The 14,650-nt window shown below is 38.4% G+C and overlaps 1 protein-coding gene across 1 annotated transcript in view; it reads right to left on the minus strand.

Annotated features, from left to right (window-relative positions):
* Positions 1-14,650, minus strand: part of cep120 (centrosomal protein 120) — a 110,535-nt gene that overhangs the window by 45,453 nt on the left and 50,432 nt on the right. Inside the window, exons 12-16 of the mRNA XM_033017511.1 lie at positions 10,474-10,570; positions 6,957-7,118; positions 6,427-6,516; positions 3,320-3,412; positions 331-492 (exon numbers count right to left, since the gene is read on the minus strand). Coding sequence (XP_032873402.1) covers positions 331-492; positions 3,320-3,412; positions 6,427-6,516; positions 6,957-7,118; positions 10,474-10,570 — 604 coding nt within the window. The remainder of the gene's footprint in view (positions 1-330; positions 493-3,319; positions 3,413-6,426; positions 6,517-6,956; positions 7,119-10,473; positions 10,571-14,650) is intronic.

Consider the following 14,650-nt stretch of genomic DNA (forward strand, 5'->3'; position numbering starts at 1 on the left):
AACAGCAGTCTTGGAGAACTTAAAGATCAGAAGTACAATGAAATGTGGTCAGTAAACTGCATTCTGGAAATCAGATGTAGAAGTGAAAAGGCATTTCAGATGTGGATCCCTGATGCTATGATCTGATAAATAACAAGACAAATTGAATGTAAACAAAATGAAAATTTCCAGAAATACTGTATCCTATGATTACTACTGTCAAAGACAGAGATAAGACAAAATTAAAATGTTGTGCTTAACAAGAAAGCTGGATGAACATAATAAAGAACCTTCACACCATTAGATCATTAAGACTTCATTTTGCCTTTGTTTATTACTTATTTTCCTTACTTGCTGCTGCAAACGCAACTTATCGTCTTGCAACTGATTGAACTTCAACCTTTCCAATTCCACCTGATGGGTAGCATCTGTAGTGGAGCGTCGTGTGGTGTCTTGCATTTCGCGCAACTTCCGATCGTGATCATCTTGTAATTCTTTCCGCAGTCTCTGCAGCTTTACACAGAATAATGTCAAGAGTTTACTTTGAAATGTCGCCCTGATAGAATAGTTATAATATGCAGTATGTTTACACATTCCCAAATAGATAAATAATCTTCAAAAACTGCAAATTCCAATCACAGATTCCAAACAAAGATTCCTATTCTTCTTCCCTCTCACAAAACAAACAAGAGGAAGCCTCAGGACAGCTTGAAATTCAACTCAAAACTGCATTTCCAGTTCAAATACTGAAATAAAAATACAAAAGGCTGGATATATTTAGGTCACGTTGCATCTGTAGAGAAACAAAAGTCTGTCATCAGAACAGTTTACTTGGGTTTTTCTTTCAGATTTCCAGCATCTGCAATATTTTGCTAGTTCTGTCATTGAATGCCAACAAAACAAATGTTTATGAAACCAAAAACCTTGAAAACTAAAAATATCCAAATGGTTTTCTTTATCAACTTGATCATCAAGAAATGGTTAATTAATTCTCATTGATTCTATAACTATTAATGGCGGAGTGAATTTACAAGTGGTCAGAATGACAGAAAAACAAAGATTTGGAGGGTTGTGAAACTGTACGAGTTGACAGTTTCAATAACTCCTAAGTAGAGACTCAGTGACAATTCCCAAACTGTTCATTGACAAGAGCACAGGGCAAAGTTTCAATGGATTCAAACGGCATCCTAGCTCAAACTGATTGCGGATATTGTTGGAGAGAGGTCTCAAGAAGGGTCTCGACCCGAAACATCACCCGTTTCTTCTCAACAGAGATGCTGCCTGCCCTGCTAAATTACTCCAGCTTATTGTGTTTTTGGATATTGTTGGGCCGCAGTTGACATTATTAATTCCTTCACAAGTTCTAATGGCCACTCTCCTACATTCTGCTCTGCACTGACAACATCTACAATTAATTTTAGGTGCAGGTCTTGTACCGAGAGGTTGAGGAGGCAGACAAGTGACCTAGCCCCAAACTCTTCAGGTTTGCTCTACCCATCTCTAATCAAAACCGAGAGGGACTATTACTCAATTATCTGGTAAGCCCAAGAAATGCAGCATTCAGAAATTCCAATATCCAGAAGGGAGCAGTTCATTTCATTAGTGCCCTTACATAAGCTTCAATCCCTTTCACGATACATTAGATTACAGCAACTCACTACTGGATTACAGCAGCAAATTCCACTATGTCGTTTTAAAATTACTTGAGTTCAAAAGCAGCAACACCACTGGAACAAAAGATTCATACGATGCATCTTGTTGACCTAGGCATATATTGCTCTTCCTTCATGCTAGGCAAATATACAGAAGACCCCCACCTACTATCAACAAGGCCTTTTTTATAGGAGAAAAGGAAATATAGAATAAATCTAATTTTAATGTCACTATAATTCCCTACAACAGTAACCTTCTTGCTCCCAAGATATCACATTTCAAAATAAAACTGCACATATAATTGGTCCACCATGATCATAATAGAGCTAGTGGAAGACAAGGACACATCGCCAGGCCGACCCCTGCAACTCTGACATGGTGCCGCCGTCAGGATAATGGACCTTGATGGACATTAAGACTAACACTATTTTTAAATTAGCGAACTTGAAGGGTACAAGATGGCGCCTAAATCATGGTTTTAGGCGCCTGCACCGTAATGCATACTGTAGGTATGTTGCAAAGCCTACCTGAAGCGTCTTTGAAAATCTGCCGCTGCGGGTGTGCGCGATTTTGGCGCCGTTTAGAGGGGGCGGGTTTAAAACGCGATTTTCTCTAGGCTGTTCAAATCGAAGATGTTCAGCCTAGTTAATTATTAACGAAAAATCGCTGGAAGACCCCGTCGCAAAAGCTATTATTAGGTTTAAAGGCCTTGAATAATAGTTATAGTAGTTTAAAAATCAATCTCTAAACCCGCGACCGCCAGCAACCGCAGGGTCTCATAAAGCAAACCACAGAAGGTAGGTTGTATATTTTTACATTAAAAAGGGCTTCTAAAGATCCCTTTATACAAAGTTTAATATTGCGAGTAGCTCATTTTGGGCCCATTATATCGCGCAGTATTTTTCTGGGCATTTGGGGCACAAATCTACCGCAATGTGAACGTTCTAAACCAGCGCGTTCCACAGAGACCCACTGGAAAGCTGATTTTAATGGGCATTTATTTACAGCAATTGAACACTGAATTCCTTCCATTTGGCCTATAAATTAATGTAAATGAGATTTAAAAATCATGTTTTATTGTGAATTATTTGTGAATATTATTTGGACATTTAGGCTATTTAAAAATGTTAATCATTTATTAAGAAATGGATAGATGTTTAGATCTAGTAATTGAAGTCTGAAATTAGCTACAATTAGGTAACTAACTAATTATATGCTTTAATTTCAGGTCATCCAAGTAAGATTATTTTATATTTGTTTCAGAATGCTTCAATCTATGATAACTGAAAATTTCATTCAGTTCTCTTAATTTTTAAGAAAGTTATGGGCTTTTGACTGTTCACGATCACAACTTTTTTGTTATGTCCATAGAAAATCAATAGGGAACAAGATGCTCATTTCCGAGTATGAAAATGGCCATAACTTTTTAAATACTTGAGATATGAAAGTGAATTAGGTGTCAAATTAAACTTATTTTTATGCTTTATCTGATGGGATAAATTACAGACTTGATTTTTTAAATCTCAAAATTTTGTAACATTGCTACATACTGTAGGATTGTCACTGAACTGTATGGAAAAATAAAGAATTTCACTACTTATGTACATCTGACAATAAAGCGGCATTTACTCATAGAAAGGCTTTTATCATGTTCAGTAGTGCAGAAAATAAATTTAAATACAATTACCTCTATTTCACCATTACCAAGGTGGCGCTCTCTTTCTTCCAAATCTGCCAAAGTTTTTTGTAGTTGTTCCTCCAGTGCAGCATATTCAACCACCTGTCATCATGAAGATATGCAGATGTAGAAATCCTTTCCAATAGCAAATACAATCCACAAAACACATTGCAATACGCCTTTCTAAAAAATGAATTTTATTAATGTAATTATTTTAATTATGAAATGTCCATGCTTGTCATTATTTATTTACAGAATGTGTTTCATACTGATAACATGTTTATTGACCATCTCTAATAGTCCTTATGTAGCAGTGATTTGCCTTCTGCAACCACACCATCCTGGTAATGTTATTCCCTGCTTTATGGTTACGGTGTTCCAAGATTTAGACCCAGCGTTGATGAAGTAACAGTGATAGATTTATACATTAGGATAGCTTTTAAACCTCATTAAAAAACTGTACCTGGCAGTGTTCCCATGTATCTACTGCCCTTGCATTCCATGGTGGTAACGTCATGGATTTGGAAGGTGTTCTCAGAGTAACCCAGGCAAGTAACTATAGAATATTTTGTAAATTGTGAATAATTAAGTCACAATCCATGTTTATGGCGGTGGATAGGATGTCAGGTCTGTGCGGATGGTGTCATGGTTCACAATTTCTAATGGAGCTGCATTTACCTGGGCAGCTGGCGAATAGTCCATCACATTCCTGGCTTGAACCTTGCACTTTGAGGAAATGCTTTAAAGATGGGAAGTTGCACACCAATCACTGTAAGATAACACTTATTGATCTGCTTTTGCAGTCACCACCTTTTTATGGCTAATCCAGATATGTCAAGAGTATGGAAACAGGCTTTTCATCCCACTAACTATAAACTCACTATCAAGCACTCCTTTGCACCAATTACATTCTATTCTTCACACATTCCCATTAACGTTCCCTGGATTCTAAAACTTACCATCATGCATATGTGGCAATTTATCGTAGACCATTAACCTACCAACATGTATTCTGAGACGAAACCAAAATAGCCTGAAGAAATCCACGCGCTCAGAGGAAAATATAAATATAACTGCGAGGTGGCAGCAAGGCTGAGCAAGTCTACTAGTTCTAATATCTTGAGCTGGACAAGTGAATATCTCCACTCAGATATTGATGTTGCAGTTCTTGACAATCAACGGCATTATCAATAACATGGCTACATGGTTAAGGTTTCCCTTTTGGACATTACCCTGATGAACTCATACAGCAATGTCTATACGACCACCCAGCATAGTCCCTAATTCATAATGCATTGAATACGTTTTATTCACCTGCTGCTGTTGAGAATACAGTGCCCTCCATAATGTTTGGGGCAAAGATCCGTCATTTATTTATTTGCACCTGTACTCCACAATTTAAAGTTGCACATTGTCAGATTTTATTATAGGCCATTTTTATACATTTTGGGTTCACCATGTTGAAATTACAGCTGTGTTTATACATAGTCCCCCCATTTCAGGGCACCATAATGTTCGGGGCACATGGCATCACAGGTGTTTGTAATTGCTCAGGTGTGTTTAATTGCCTCCTTAATGCAGGTATAAGAAAGCTCTCAGCACCTAGTCTTTCCTCCAGTCTTTCCATCACCTTTGGAAACTTTTATTACTGTTTATCAACATGAGGACCAAAGTTATCCCAATGAAAGTCAAATAAGCCATTATGAGACTGAGAAACAGGAATAAAACTGTTCGAGACATCAGCCAAACATTAGGCTTACCAAAATCAACTGTTTGGAACATCATCAAGGAGAAAGAGAGCACTGGTGAGCTTACTAATCGCAAAGGGACTGGCAGGCCAAGGAAGACCTCCACAGCTGATGACAGAAGAATTCTCTCTATAATAAAGAAAAATCTTCAAACACCTGTCCGACAGATCAGAAACACTCTTCAGGTCAGGTGTGGATTTGGTAATAACCTGTCAGCAGAAGACTTCATGAACAGAAATACAGAGGCTGCACTGCAAGATGCAAACCAATGGTTAGCCGCAAAAATAGGATGGCCGGGTTACAGTTTGCCAAGAAGTACTTAAAAGAGATCTTGTGGACAAATGAGACGAAGATTAACATATCAGAGTGATGACAAGAGCAATGTATGGAGGAGAGAAATAACTGCCCAAGATCCAAAGCATACAACCACATCTGTGAAACACAGTGGTGGGGATGTTATGGCCTGGGCATACATGACTGCTGAAGGTACTGGCTCACTTATCTTCATTGATGATACAACTGCTGATGGTAGCAGCATAGTTAATTCTGAAGTGTATAAACACATCCTATCTGCTCGGTCAAAACTCATTGGCCGGCGGTTCATTCTACAGCAAGACAATGATCCCAAACATACTGCTAAAGCAACAAAGGAGTTTTTAAAAGGTAGGAAATGGTCAATTCTTGAGTGGCCAAGCGAACCCAATTGACCATGCCTTTTATATGCTGAAGAGAAAACTGAAGGGGACTCGCCCCCAAAACAAGCATAAGCTAAAGATGGCTGCAATACAGGCCAGGCAGAGCATCACCAGAGAAGACACCCAGCAACTGGTGATGTCCATGAATCGCAGACTTCAAGCAGTCATTGCAAGCAAAGGATATGCAACAAAATACTAAACATGACTACTTTCATTTACATGACATTGCTGTGTCCTAAACATTATGGTGCCCTGAAATGGGGGGACTATGTATAAACACTGCTGTAATTTCTAAATGGTGAAACCAAAATGTATAAATCTGACAATGCACACTTTAATCACATGTGATGTTTTCTATTACAAATCTCAAATTGTGGATTACAGAGGCAAATAAATAAATGATGGGTCTTTGTCCCAAACATTATGGAGGGCACTGTAAGTGGAAAATGAATACCACACCTCCTCACAATTGCTACCTCCAGCATTCCTTTGCATAAGCCATTCAAGTTAGGTTGGGAAAGCAACTGTTTATAAAACACAGTATTCTTGTAATGTTGGTTAACATTGACAGTAAAATTGTACCAAACCTTTAAAACTATGAAAATGCAGATCAGTGCAAGGAACCAGAATAAAACGACTTTGCCACCACACAACTCTCTCCTCCCTTCCTTACCTTTTTCTTCACAAGAGCTTCCCTCTCTCTGTCTCTCCTCTTCCATTCATCACCAAGGGTCTGCATATGTGCCAGCTCTTTTTGTTTCAACTATGGGTTAAAAAAACAATACATCTCATTCACAAAAAATGTAGTATTTATACTATAACTATAAATAAAAAGATTGTATTTTGTTCAGAAAAACCGTTTAAGCAATTAATCACAAGGACTAAAAAGTAAAAGGATTCCAAAATATTTAACTTTTCTATATTGCAGACATATTTAATTAAAAAAAAAACATGAACTGAATTATATATATATATATATATATATATATATATATATATATATACACACACACACACATATATATATATATATATATATATATATATATATATATATATATATATATATATATATATATATATATATATATATATATATATATATTTTGATGCGATGAAATTATTTACAGAACAATTTAAGTATACTTTGAACAGAAAGCCAGTTGTCCTTTAATATTTGCTTTGATGCAGAAAAGCATTTACCTGGTTCTCAAACAAATTTTCTTGCATTTCTTTCCACATTTCCAACTCAAAGGCCGCTTTATATTCCATTGTCTCACGTGGCTCAGTATCAGCGACTAACTCCGAAGCCTGAACTGGCTTAGTTGGAAGATCAGATGGTTGTTGTAGTCCAATATTTGCGCTCTAATGTTAAACAGATATTCACCAAATTAACACAGAAAATTTCTGCTCTAAGCAGATCATGATTTACCCATAAGTAGGAGTAGGTCATTCTGAACTATGAGACTGTGCCACAATTCTATTCCAGTGTAGCCACTCTGCATCTCAATTTATTAAATCAGGCTTGTTCATTTATTGATTAAAAAAATCTCACCCTTGGAACCACAATTATTTTAGTATTTTTGAGAAATTACAAATTTCTGAAACATTTGAAATGGAAAAACATTCTTCCAGATTTCGATCTTAAATACACAATTCCTCAATTCAGATGCCTGGCCTGCCAAGTAGCCCCAGCCCTGTTTTTTTGTGTCAATATTCCATCATTTTGTTTTGAATTTTAGCAGTTGGAATCCACCTAAACCTGGTTATCTACCCAAACTATCCTTTTCAAAAAGCTTTGTAATCTGCTTAACACTGAACTGAAACAACACTGTTAATACAGCTTTGCATTAACTGATGCAATAAACATTGTTAAACAATGTAACATCAGTTTCTATTCATTGCCATAGATGTTCTTGCAAAACCTAAGAATATGCCATATGCCTATTAATAATTTTCTTCTACAGTGAAGTAATGATAAGTGAGACAGGCCCTATTTCTTAAATTTAAAAATAAACACCCTTATTCCAAAATGTGAATTACTCAAAAGGTAAGAAGAATCTTTAAACCAACTTTAGAATCTAGTGCATATTCAAAGTCTAAATTATATTGATGATAAGTCAATGGTCCTTATAATTCCTTTAAGATTTCCCTTTATTTACTTTGTGCCACATTTGACTCGAGTCATTGATTAAGACCTTCCTTCCCATTCAAATTTCCTTATCACATTTTTGTGTCAAAACTAATTTGGAACAGAGAGCACAAAACACCGATGGTGATGTTCCGTCGCAGTGATTTGATCCGTACCCCAAAGACAAACAACCCTCACATTTCAGAGGGGTTGCATTTCGAGAAAACTATTCTTCGCACAATTTTCTGTAATGCAGAATCCTTTTCCTACTTAATGCGAAGCAGATGTGTTTCTTTAGGATGTTTTTCTCTCATATTAGGTTTTTTCCACTCAGAGGATGGTAGATATATGAAATAAGCTACCAGAGAGGTGGTTGCTGCATGTAGCATAACAGCATTTACAGGACACTTGGACAGGTACATGGATAGGAAATGTTTGGAGAGATTTGGGCCAAACAGGCAAATGAGACTATCTTAGATGGGGCATCACCTACAAAGCCCTCCACCATCTGGCCCCCCCATATCTCACTGACCTCCTCTCCCCCTACCAACCCTCACGGTCCCTCAGATCCACATCAGCCGGTCTCCTCTCCATCCACAAGTTCAACCTCCACAGTTTTGGGGACAGAGCCTTCTCCAGGGCAGCTCCCAGGCTCTGGAACTCCCTCCCCAACTGATCCGCAATTCCGTGTCCCTCACCATCTTCCAGTCCCGCCTCAAGACCCATCTCTTCTCCTCTGCCTATCCTTAGCCCCACGTCCCCCTCCCTTTTCATCTGTGCATGAATTGCCTCATATTGTGTTTTGAATTGAATTCTGTCTTTAATTTGTGTACTAGTCATGTCTCTACTATTTATTTCATTCCCCTTACATGTTTTTCCTCTACCTGCTAAATTTTTGTAAGGTGTCCTTGAGACTCTTGAAAGGCACCCATAAATAACATTTATTATTATTATTATTATTATCTTGGCTGGCATGGACAATTTGGGTTGAAATGCTTGTATCGATGCTGTATGACTCTATGATTGTCATTTTAATAACAAAATGACCCACAACCATTATTTAACAGGTTAGGTGAAGTGAAATTAGAGGATGGACAAATGCCGACATATTGGAACAGCTGGTGGAGGTGCTGGTTCACAGCACCAAAGACCCATGTTTGATCATGCCTACGGGTGTTGTCAGTGCAGAATTTGTATGTTCTCCCTATGATTGCGCGATCAGGTGCTCTAGTTTCCTCCCACAGTCCAAAGTGTGCAGGTTTGTAGGTTAATTGGCTTTTGCAAATTGCCCCTAGTCTGTAGGATGCAAATGTGGGATAAAATAGAACTGATCTACGGGTGATCGATGGTCGGCATGGACTCAGTGGGCCGAAGGGCCCGTTTCCACACTGTATCTCTGAGCAAATCGTTGTGCTCTTCATTTCCGAGGCAGAAAAGGGCTTAGGAAGTGGCAATACCAGGGAAACTATGGGGTTTGAGGAGCAGCGTTCAGGAGAGGAAGGTGGTGTAGGAATTCAGGAATATTAAAATGTGATGATATGGGATTACTTTATGGAACCAGCTGGCCTTGTGAACGTAAGCTTCCCCAATGAAGTGCAGAGAATATACCTTGCAGACAAAGAGGACAGCAGTGCTGCACTCAGACACATATATGGACTGGCAAAGGAAGGACTCGGCTGCAACCACCAAACTGTCAACACAGTGATGTCATATTATTGTCCTGCAGTCTTGAATGATTAAAACTTAAAATTGATATCCCCTTCGTATTTTATATTTATTTATTTCCGCAGAACATTTCCAAAGAGTGAATATTATTGTGTTGGAGTTTGCATGCTCTCCCAGTACACATATGGTTCTCCACCAGTTGCTCTGGTTTTCTCACACATCTCAAAGGCATGCTGGTAGTTCATTGTCTACACAGTAGGCTGGCAGGAAAATCAAGGGTTTGGAGTCGGGCATGAAAGATAATGTAACATGGAAATTAATGAGAATGGGACAAGAGAATGGATAGAGCTGTCATACATCATACGCAAAATGATCTCCATCTATGAGAAAACTTGAAATAAAGTACATGAAAACTGAGAAAACACAGTGGCAGAATACTGCTCTCCCAAATGGATAGGTTTAGTGCAGACATATGGGCAGCAATTTATTCCAATTTGTTCTAAGTTTACAGACAATAGCAAATTCTCATTTTAGTGACAACCAGAGTCATTTAAAATTATAAGGAAAACATTTTTCACACAGAGAGTGGTGAATCTCTAGAATTCTCTGCCACAGAAGGTAGTTAAGGCCAGTTCATTGGCTATATTTAAGAGAGTTAGATGTGGCCCTTGTGGCTAAAGAGATCAGGGGGTATTGAGAGAAGGCAGGTACAGGATACTGAGTTGGATGATCAGCCATGATCATATTGAATGGCGGTGCAGGCTCGAAGGGCCGAATGGCCTACTCCTGCACCTATTTTCTATGTTTCTATGTGTGCTGAGCTGGCAACACAACAGTATTTAAGAAATGCAGATCAAAATGAATCTATCCAGTTCATAATCAAAATGTCAGGCTTGAAGTCGTGCAATGATAACATGTGCTTACCTGCGAAGAATCAGACACAGTGATATGTTGTGTTTTCACTAAACCATAATCTTCCAAAGTCATGGAGTAATACAGTTCGGCAATTTTGTTACTTGTCCTGTTAAAATAGTGGAACTGTGTCAGCAAAAAACCTTCCAAAAAAAGTTCTCAAGTATACAAATTCAAAAATACTCTACTCACAAAGATCACGTTAAATAATCGAGAACCAAATAAGCGCAATAACTTTACTATCCCAAACTTTGTAATATAATGGAGTGCACTGAAACCAATGTTTAGAGTTTACATTAGCAACAGCAACTCACACTTCATAGTGCAATAATTGCCTTTCAAACAGTGAATATTTTAAAATAGCAGTTTATGGTTTAACTCATCGTGCAAAATGACATTTATATTGTTGGGTACTTTCTTCCTATTAATAACAATCCTGTGCTAAAGAAACTGCTTTGAAAGAGTGTAGATTCCATCTGTCATCCCACCTACTCCCTCCCATGAATCGCTCCCCCCCTAACTATCTTCCTCAACAATAGACAAATGGAAATGTTTTACCATAGCCATCTCCTTCACACAAGATAAATAAATTGAGGCTTTTGACAAAAGAAAAAAATCACATGTGGTTAAAGTGCACATTGTCAGATTTGCTCAGGTGTGTTTAAATGCCTCCTTCATGCAGGTATAAGAGAGCTCTCAGCACCTAATCTTTCCTCCAGTCTTTCCATCACCCTTGGAAACTTTTATTGCTGTTTATCAACACGAGGACCAAAATTGTGCCAATGAAAGTCAAAGAAGCCATTATGAGACTGAGAAACAAGAATAAAACTGTTAGAGACATCAGCCAAAACTTTGGCGAACCAAAATCATCTGGTTGAAATCATTAAGAAGAAAGAGAGCACTGGTGAGTTATAATCAAGAGAAATCCCCAAACACCAGTCCGACAGATCAGAAATCACTCTTCAGGAGTCAGGTGTAGATTTGTTAATGACAACAACTGTCTGCAGAAGACTTCATGAACAGAAACTGCAAGATGCAAACCACTGCTTCACTGCAAAAATAGGATGGCCAGGTTACAGTTTGCCAAGAAGTACTTAGAAGAATTCAAGAAAAAGGTCTTGTGGGTAGATGAGACGAAGATTAACTTAAATCAGAGTGATGGCAAGAGCAAAGTATGGAGAGAAGAAACTGCCCAAGATCCAAAGCATACCACCTCATCTGTGAAACACGATGGTGGGGGTGTTATGGCCTGGCATGTATGGTTGCTGAAGGTACTGACTCACTTATCTTCATTGATGATACAACTGCTGTAGGTACTAGCATAATGAATTCTGAAGTGTATAGACATATCCTACCTGCTCAAGTTCAAACAAATGCCTCAAAACTCAATGGCCCGGCAGTTCAATAGCAGCACATTTGGAAAGTAGTGAAATCATTGGACAAAGTCAGCATGGATTTATGAAAGGTAAATCATGTCTGACGAATCTTATAGAATTTTTCGAGGATGTAACTAGTAGAGTGGATAAGGGAGAACTAGTGGATGTGTTATATCTGGACTTTCAGAAAGCTTTCGACAAGGTCCCACATAAGAGATTAGTATACAAACTTAAAGCACACGGTATTGGGGGTTCAGTATTGATGTGGATAGAGAACTGGCTGGCAGACAGGAAGCAAAGAGTAGGAGTACGCGGGTCCTTTTCACAATGGCAGGCAGTGACTAGTGGGATACCGCAAGGCTCAGTGCTGGGACCCCAGCTATTTACAATGTATATTAATGATTTGGACGAGGGAATTGAATGCAACATCTCCAAGTTTGCGGATGACACGAAGCTGGGGGACAGTGTTAGCTGTGAGGAGGATGCTAGGAGGCTGCAAGGTGACTTGGATAGGTTGGGTGAGTGGGCAAATGCATGGCAGCAGATGCAGTATAATGTGGATAAATGTGAGGTTATCCACTTTGGTGGCAAAAACAGGAAAGTAGACTATTATCTGAATGGTGGCCGATTAGGAAAAGGGGAGATGCAACGAGACCTGGGTGTCATGGTACACCAGTCCTTGAAAGTAGGCATGCAGGTGCAGCAGGCAGTGAAGAAAGCGAATGGTATGTTAGCATTCACAGCAAAAGGATTTGAGTATAGGAGCAGGGAGGTTCTACTGCAGTTGTACAGGGTCTTGGTGAGACCACACCTGGAGTATTGCGTACAGTTTTGGTCTCCTAATCTGAGGAAGGATATTCTTGCCATAGAGGAAGTAGAGAGAAGGTTCACCAGATTGATTCCTGGGATGTCAGGACTTTCATATGAAGAAAGACTGGATAGACTCGGCTTGTACTCGCTAGAATTTAGAAGATTGAGGGGGGATCTTATAGAAACTTACAACATTCTTAAGGGGTTGGACAGGCTAGATGCAGGAAGATTGTTCCCGATGTTGGGGAAGTCCAGAACAAGGGGTCACAGTTTAAGGATAAAGGGGAAATCTTTTAGGACTGAGATGAGAAAAACATATTTTACACAGAGAGTGGTGAATCTCTGGAATTCTCTGCCACAGAATGTAGTTGAGGCCAGTTCATTGGCTATATTTAAGAGGGAGTTAGATGTGGCCCTTGTGGCTAAAGAGATCAGGGGGTATGGAGAGAAGGCAGGTACAGGATACGGAGTTGGATGATCAGCGATGATCATATTGAATGGCGGTGCAGGCTCGAAGGGCCGAATGGCCTACTCCTGCACCTATTTTCTATGTTTCTATGTTTCATTCTACAGAAAGACAATGATCCCAAAAACACTGCTAAAGCAACAAAGGAATTTTTCAAAGCTACAAAATTGTCAATTCTTGAGTGGCCTGATCTTAGACATAGAAACATAGAAAATAAGCTAAAGATGGCTGCAGTACATGCCTGGCAGAGCATCACCAGGGAAGACACCCAGCAACTGGTGATGTCCATGAACCGCAGACTTCAAGCAGTCATTGCATGCAAAGGATATGCAACAAAATACTAAACATGACTACTTTCATTTACATTACATTGCTGTGTCCCAAACATTATGGTGCCCTAAAATGTGTGAACTATGTATAAACACTGCTGTAATTTCTACATGGTGAAATCAAAATGTATAAAATTGGCCTTTATTAAAATCTGACTATGTGCACTTTAACCACATGTGATTTTTTCTACTACAAATCACAAATTGTGGAGCACAAAATTCAAATAAATAAATGATGGGTCATTGTCCCAAGCATTATGGAGGGCACTGTATGCTATATAGTATATATATTTTATATACTGAAAGGTTTTATATACATATTTAATATACTGAAAGGTTTGTACTTCAGTTTACAAGTCAAGGGATCATAAACTTTGTCAGTAGATAAAACTAATCTTCTGGGCACGAATCATATTAATGGGCCATTCCAGTGAATTTTAAAAATCACCACTTGCATTCTTTTGCAAGAAGCTGATTCCTTTCCATTCCATCTTAAGTTATTTCTGGAATCCCAATATAAACATATAATCCTTAATATTTAAATAAAGAGATAAAACTTACATGTCACCCAACCTCAAAACATTACCATTCTCAAACCCGTTTTCAGAATGCAATAGTTCAAAGATTAGAGTCCAAGAAATTATTGTATTGCTTGGGTGAACAAAACAGAGACAACCAAGGTATATCGGACTACTTTCTATTTCGCAACAAACTCCTTGTTCATCTGCTATGACTAAAAGTGCTTTTAATTGTTGTGCTCAATCACCCATTCTGTCACCCAATATCACAAAAAAATACGAGTAGTCGAGATAAAAATTAAGTGATCAATAACTCCCTCTGATCATTTATTACTTCAGGACATTTTATGCAGTTTCTCCAATTAGCAAAAATGCATCTCACTTTTCCATATATTTGTCATAAGAATGCTCTGCCTTTCCCTCCCCACAAAATCGCCATCCTGTGTACATACATGGCATCCAGTAGTCAATTCATGATGGAATAGATTATTAGCTGATTGCAACATTTTGGGGAAAAAGTCACGAATAGGCTATATGACCCAGAGGCAAACCCTGTTCTACAGAGCTCCTTGATCCAGGGAACTTGGTTTCACTGTTACTATATTATTATTAATAGGGTTTATTGGTTAATTACCCTATTGTGGAGTGGGAAAGAGAGTTAACATTGAATTAGCGTGAATGGGTGATCAC

This window comes from Amblyraja radiata, chromosome 3 (assembly GCF_010909765.2).
Source record: "Amblyraja radiata isolate CabotCenter1 chromosome 3, sAmbRad1.1.pri, whole genome shotgun sequence".
Classification (NCBI taxonomy): domain Eukaryota; kingdom Metazoa; phylum Chordata; class Chondrichthyes; order Rajiformes; family Rajidae; genus Amblyraja; species Amblyraja radiata.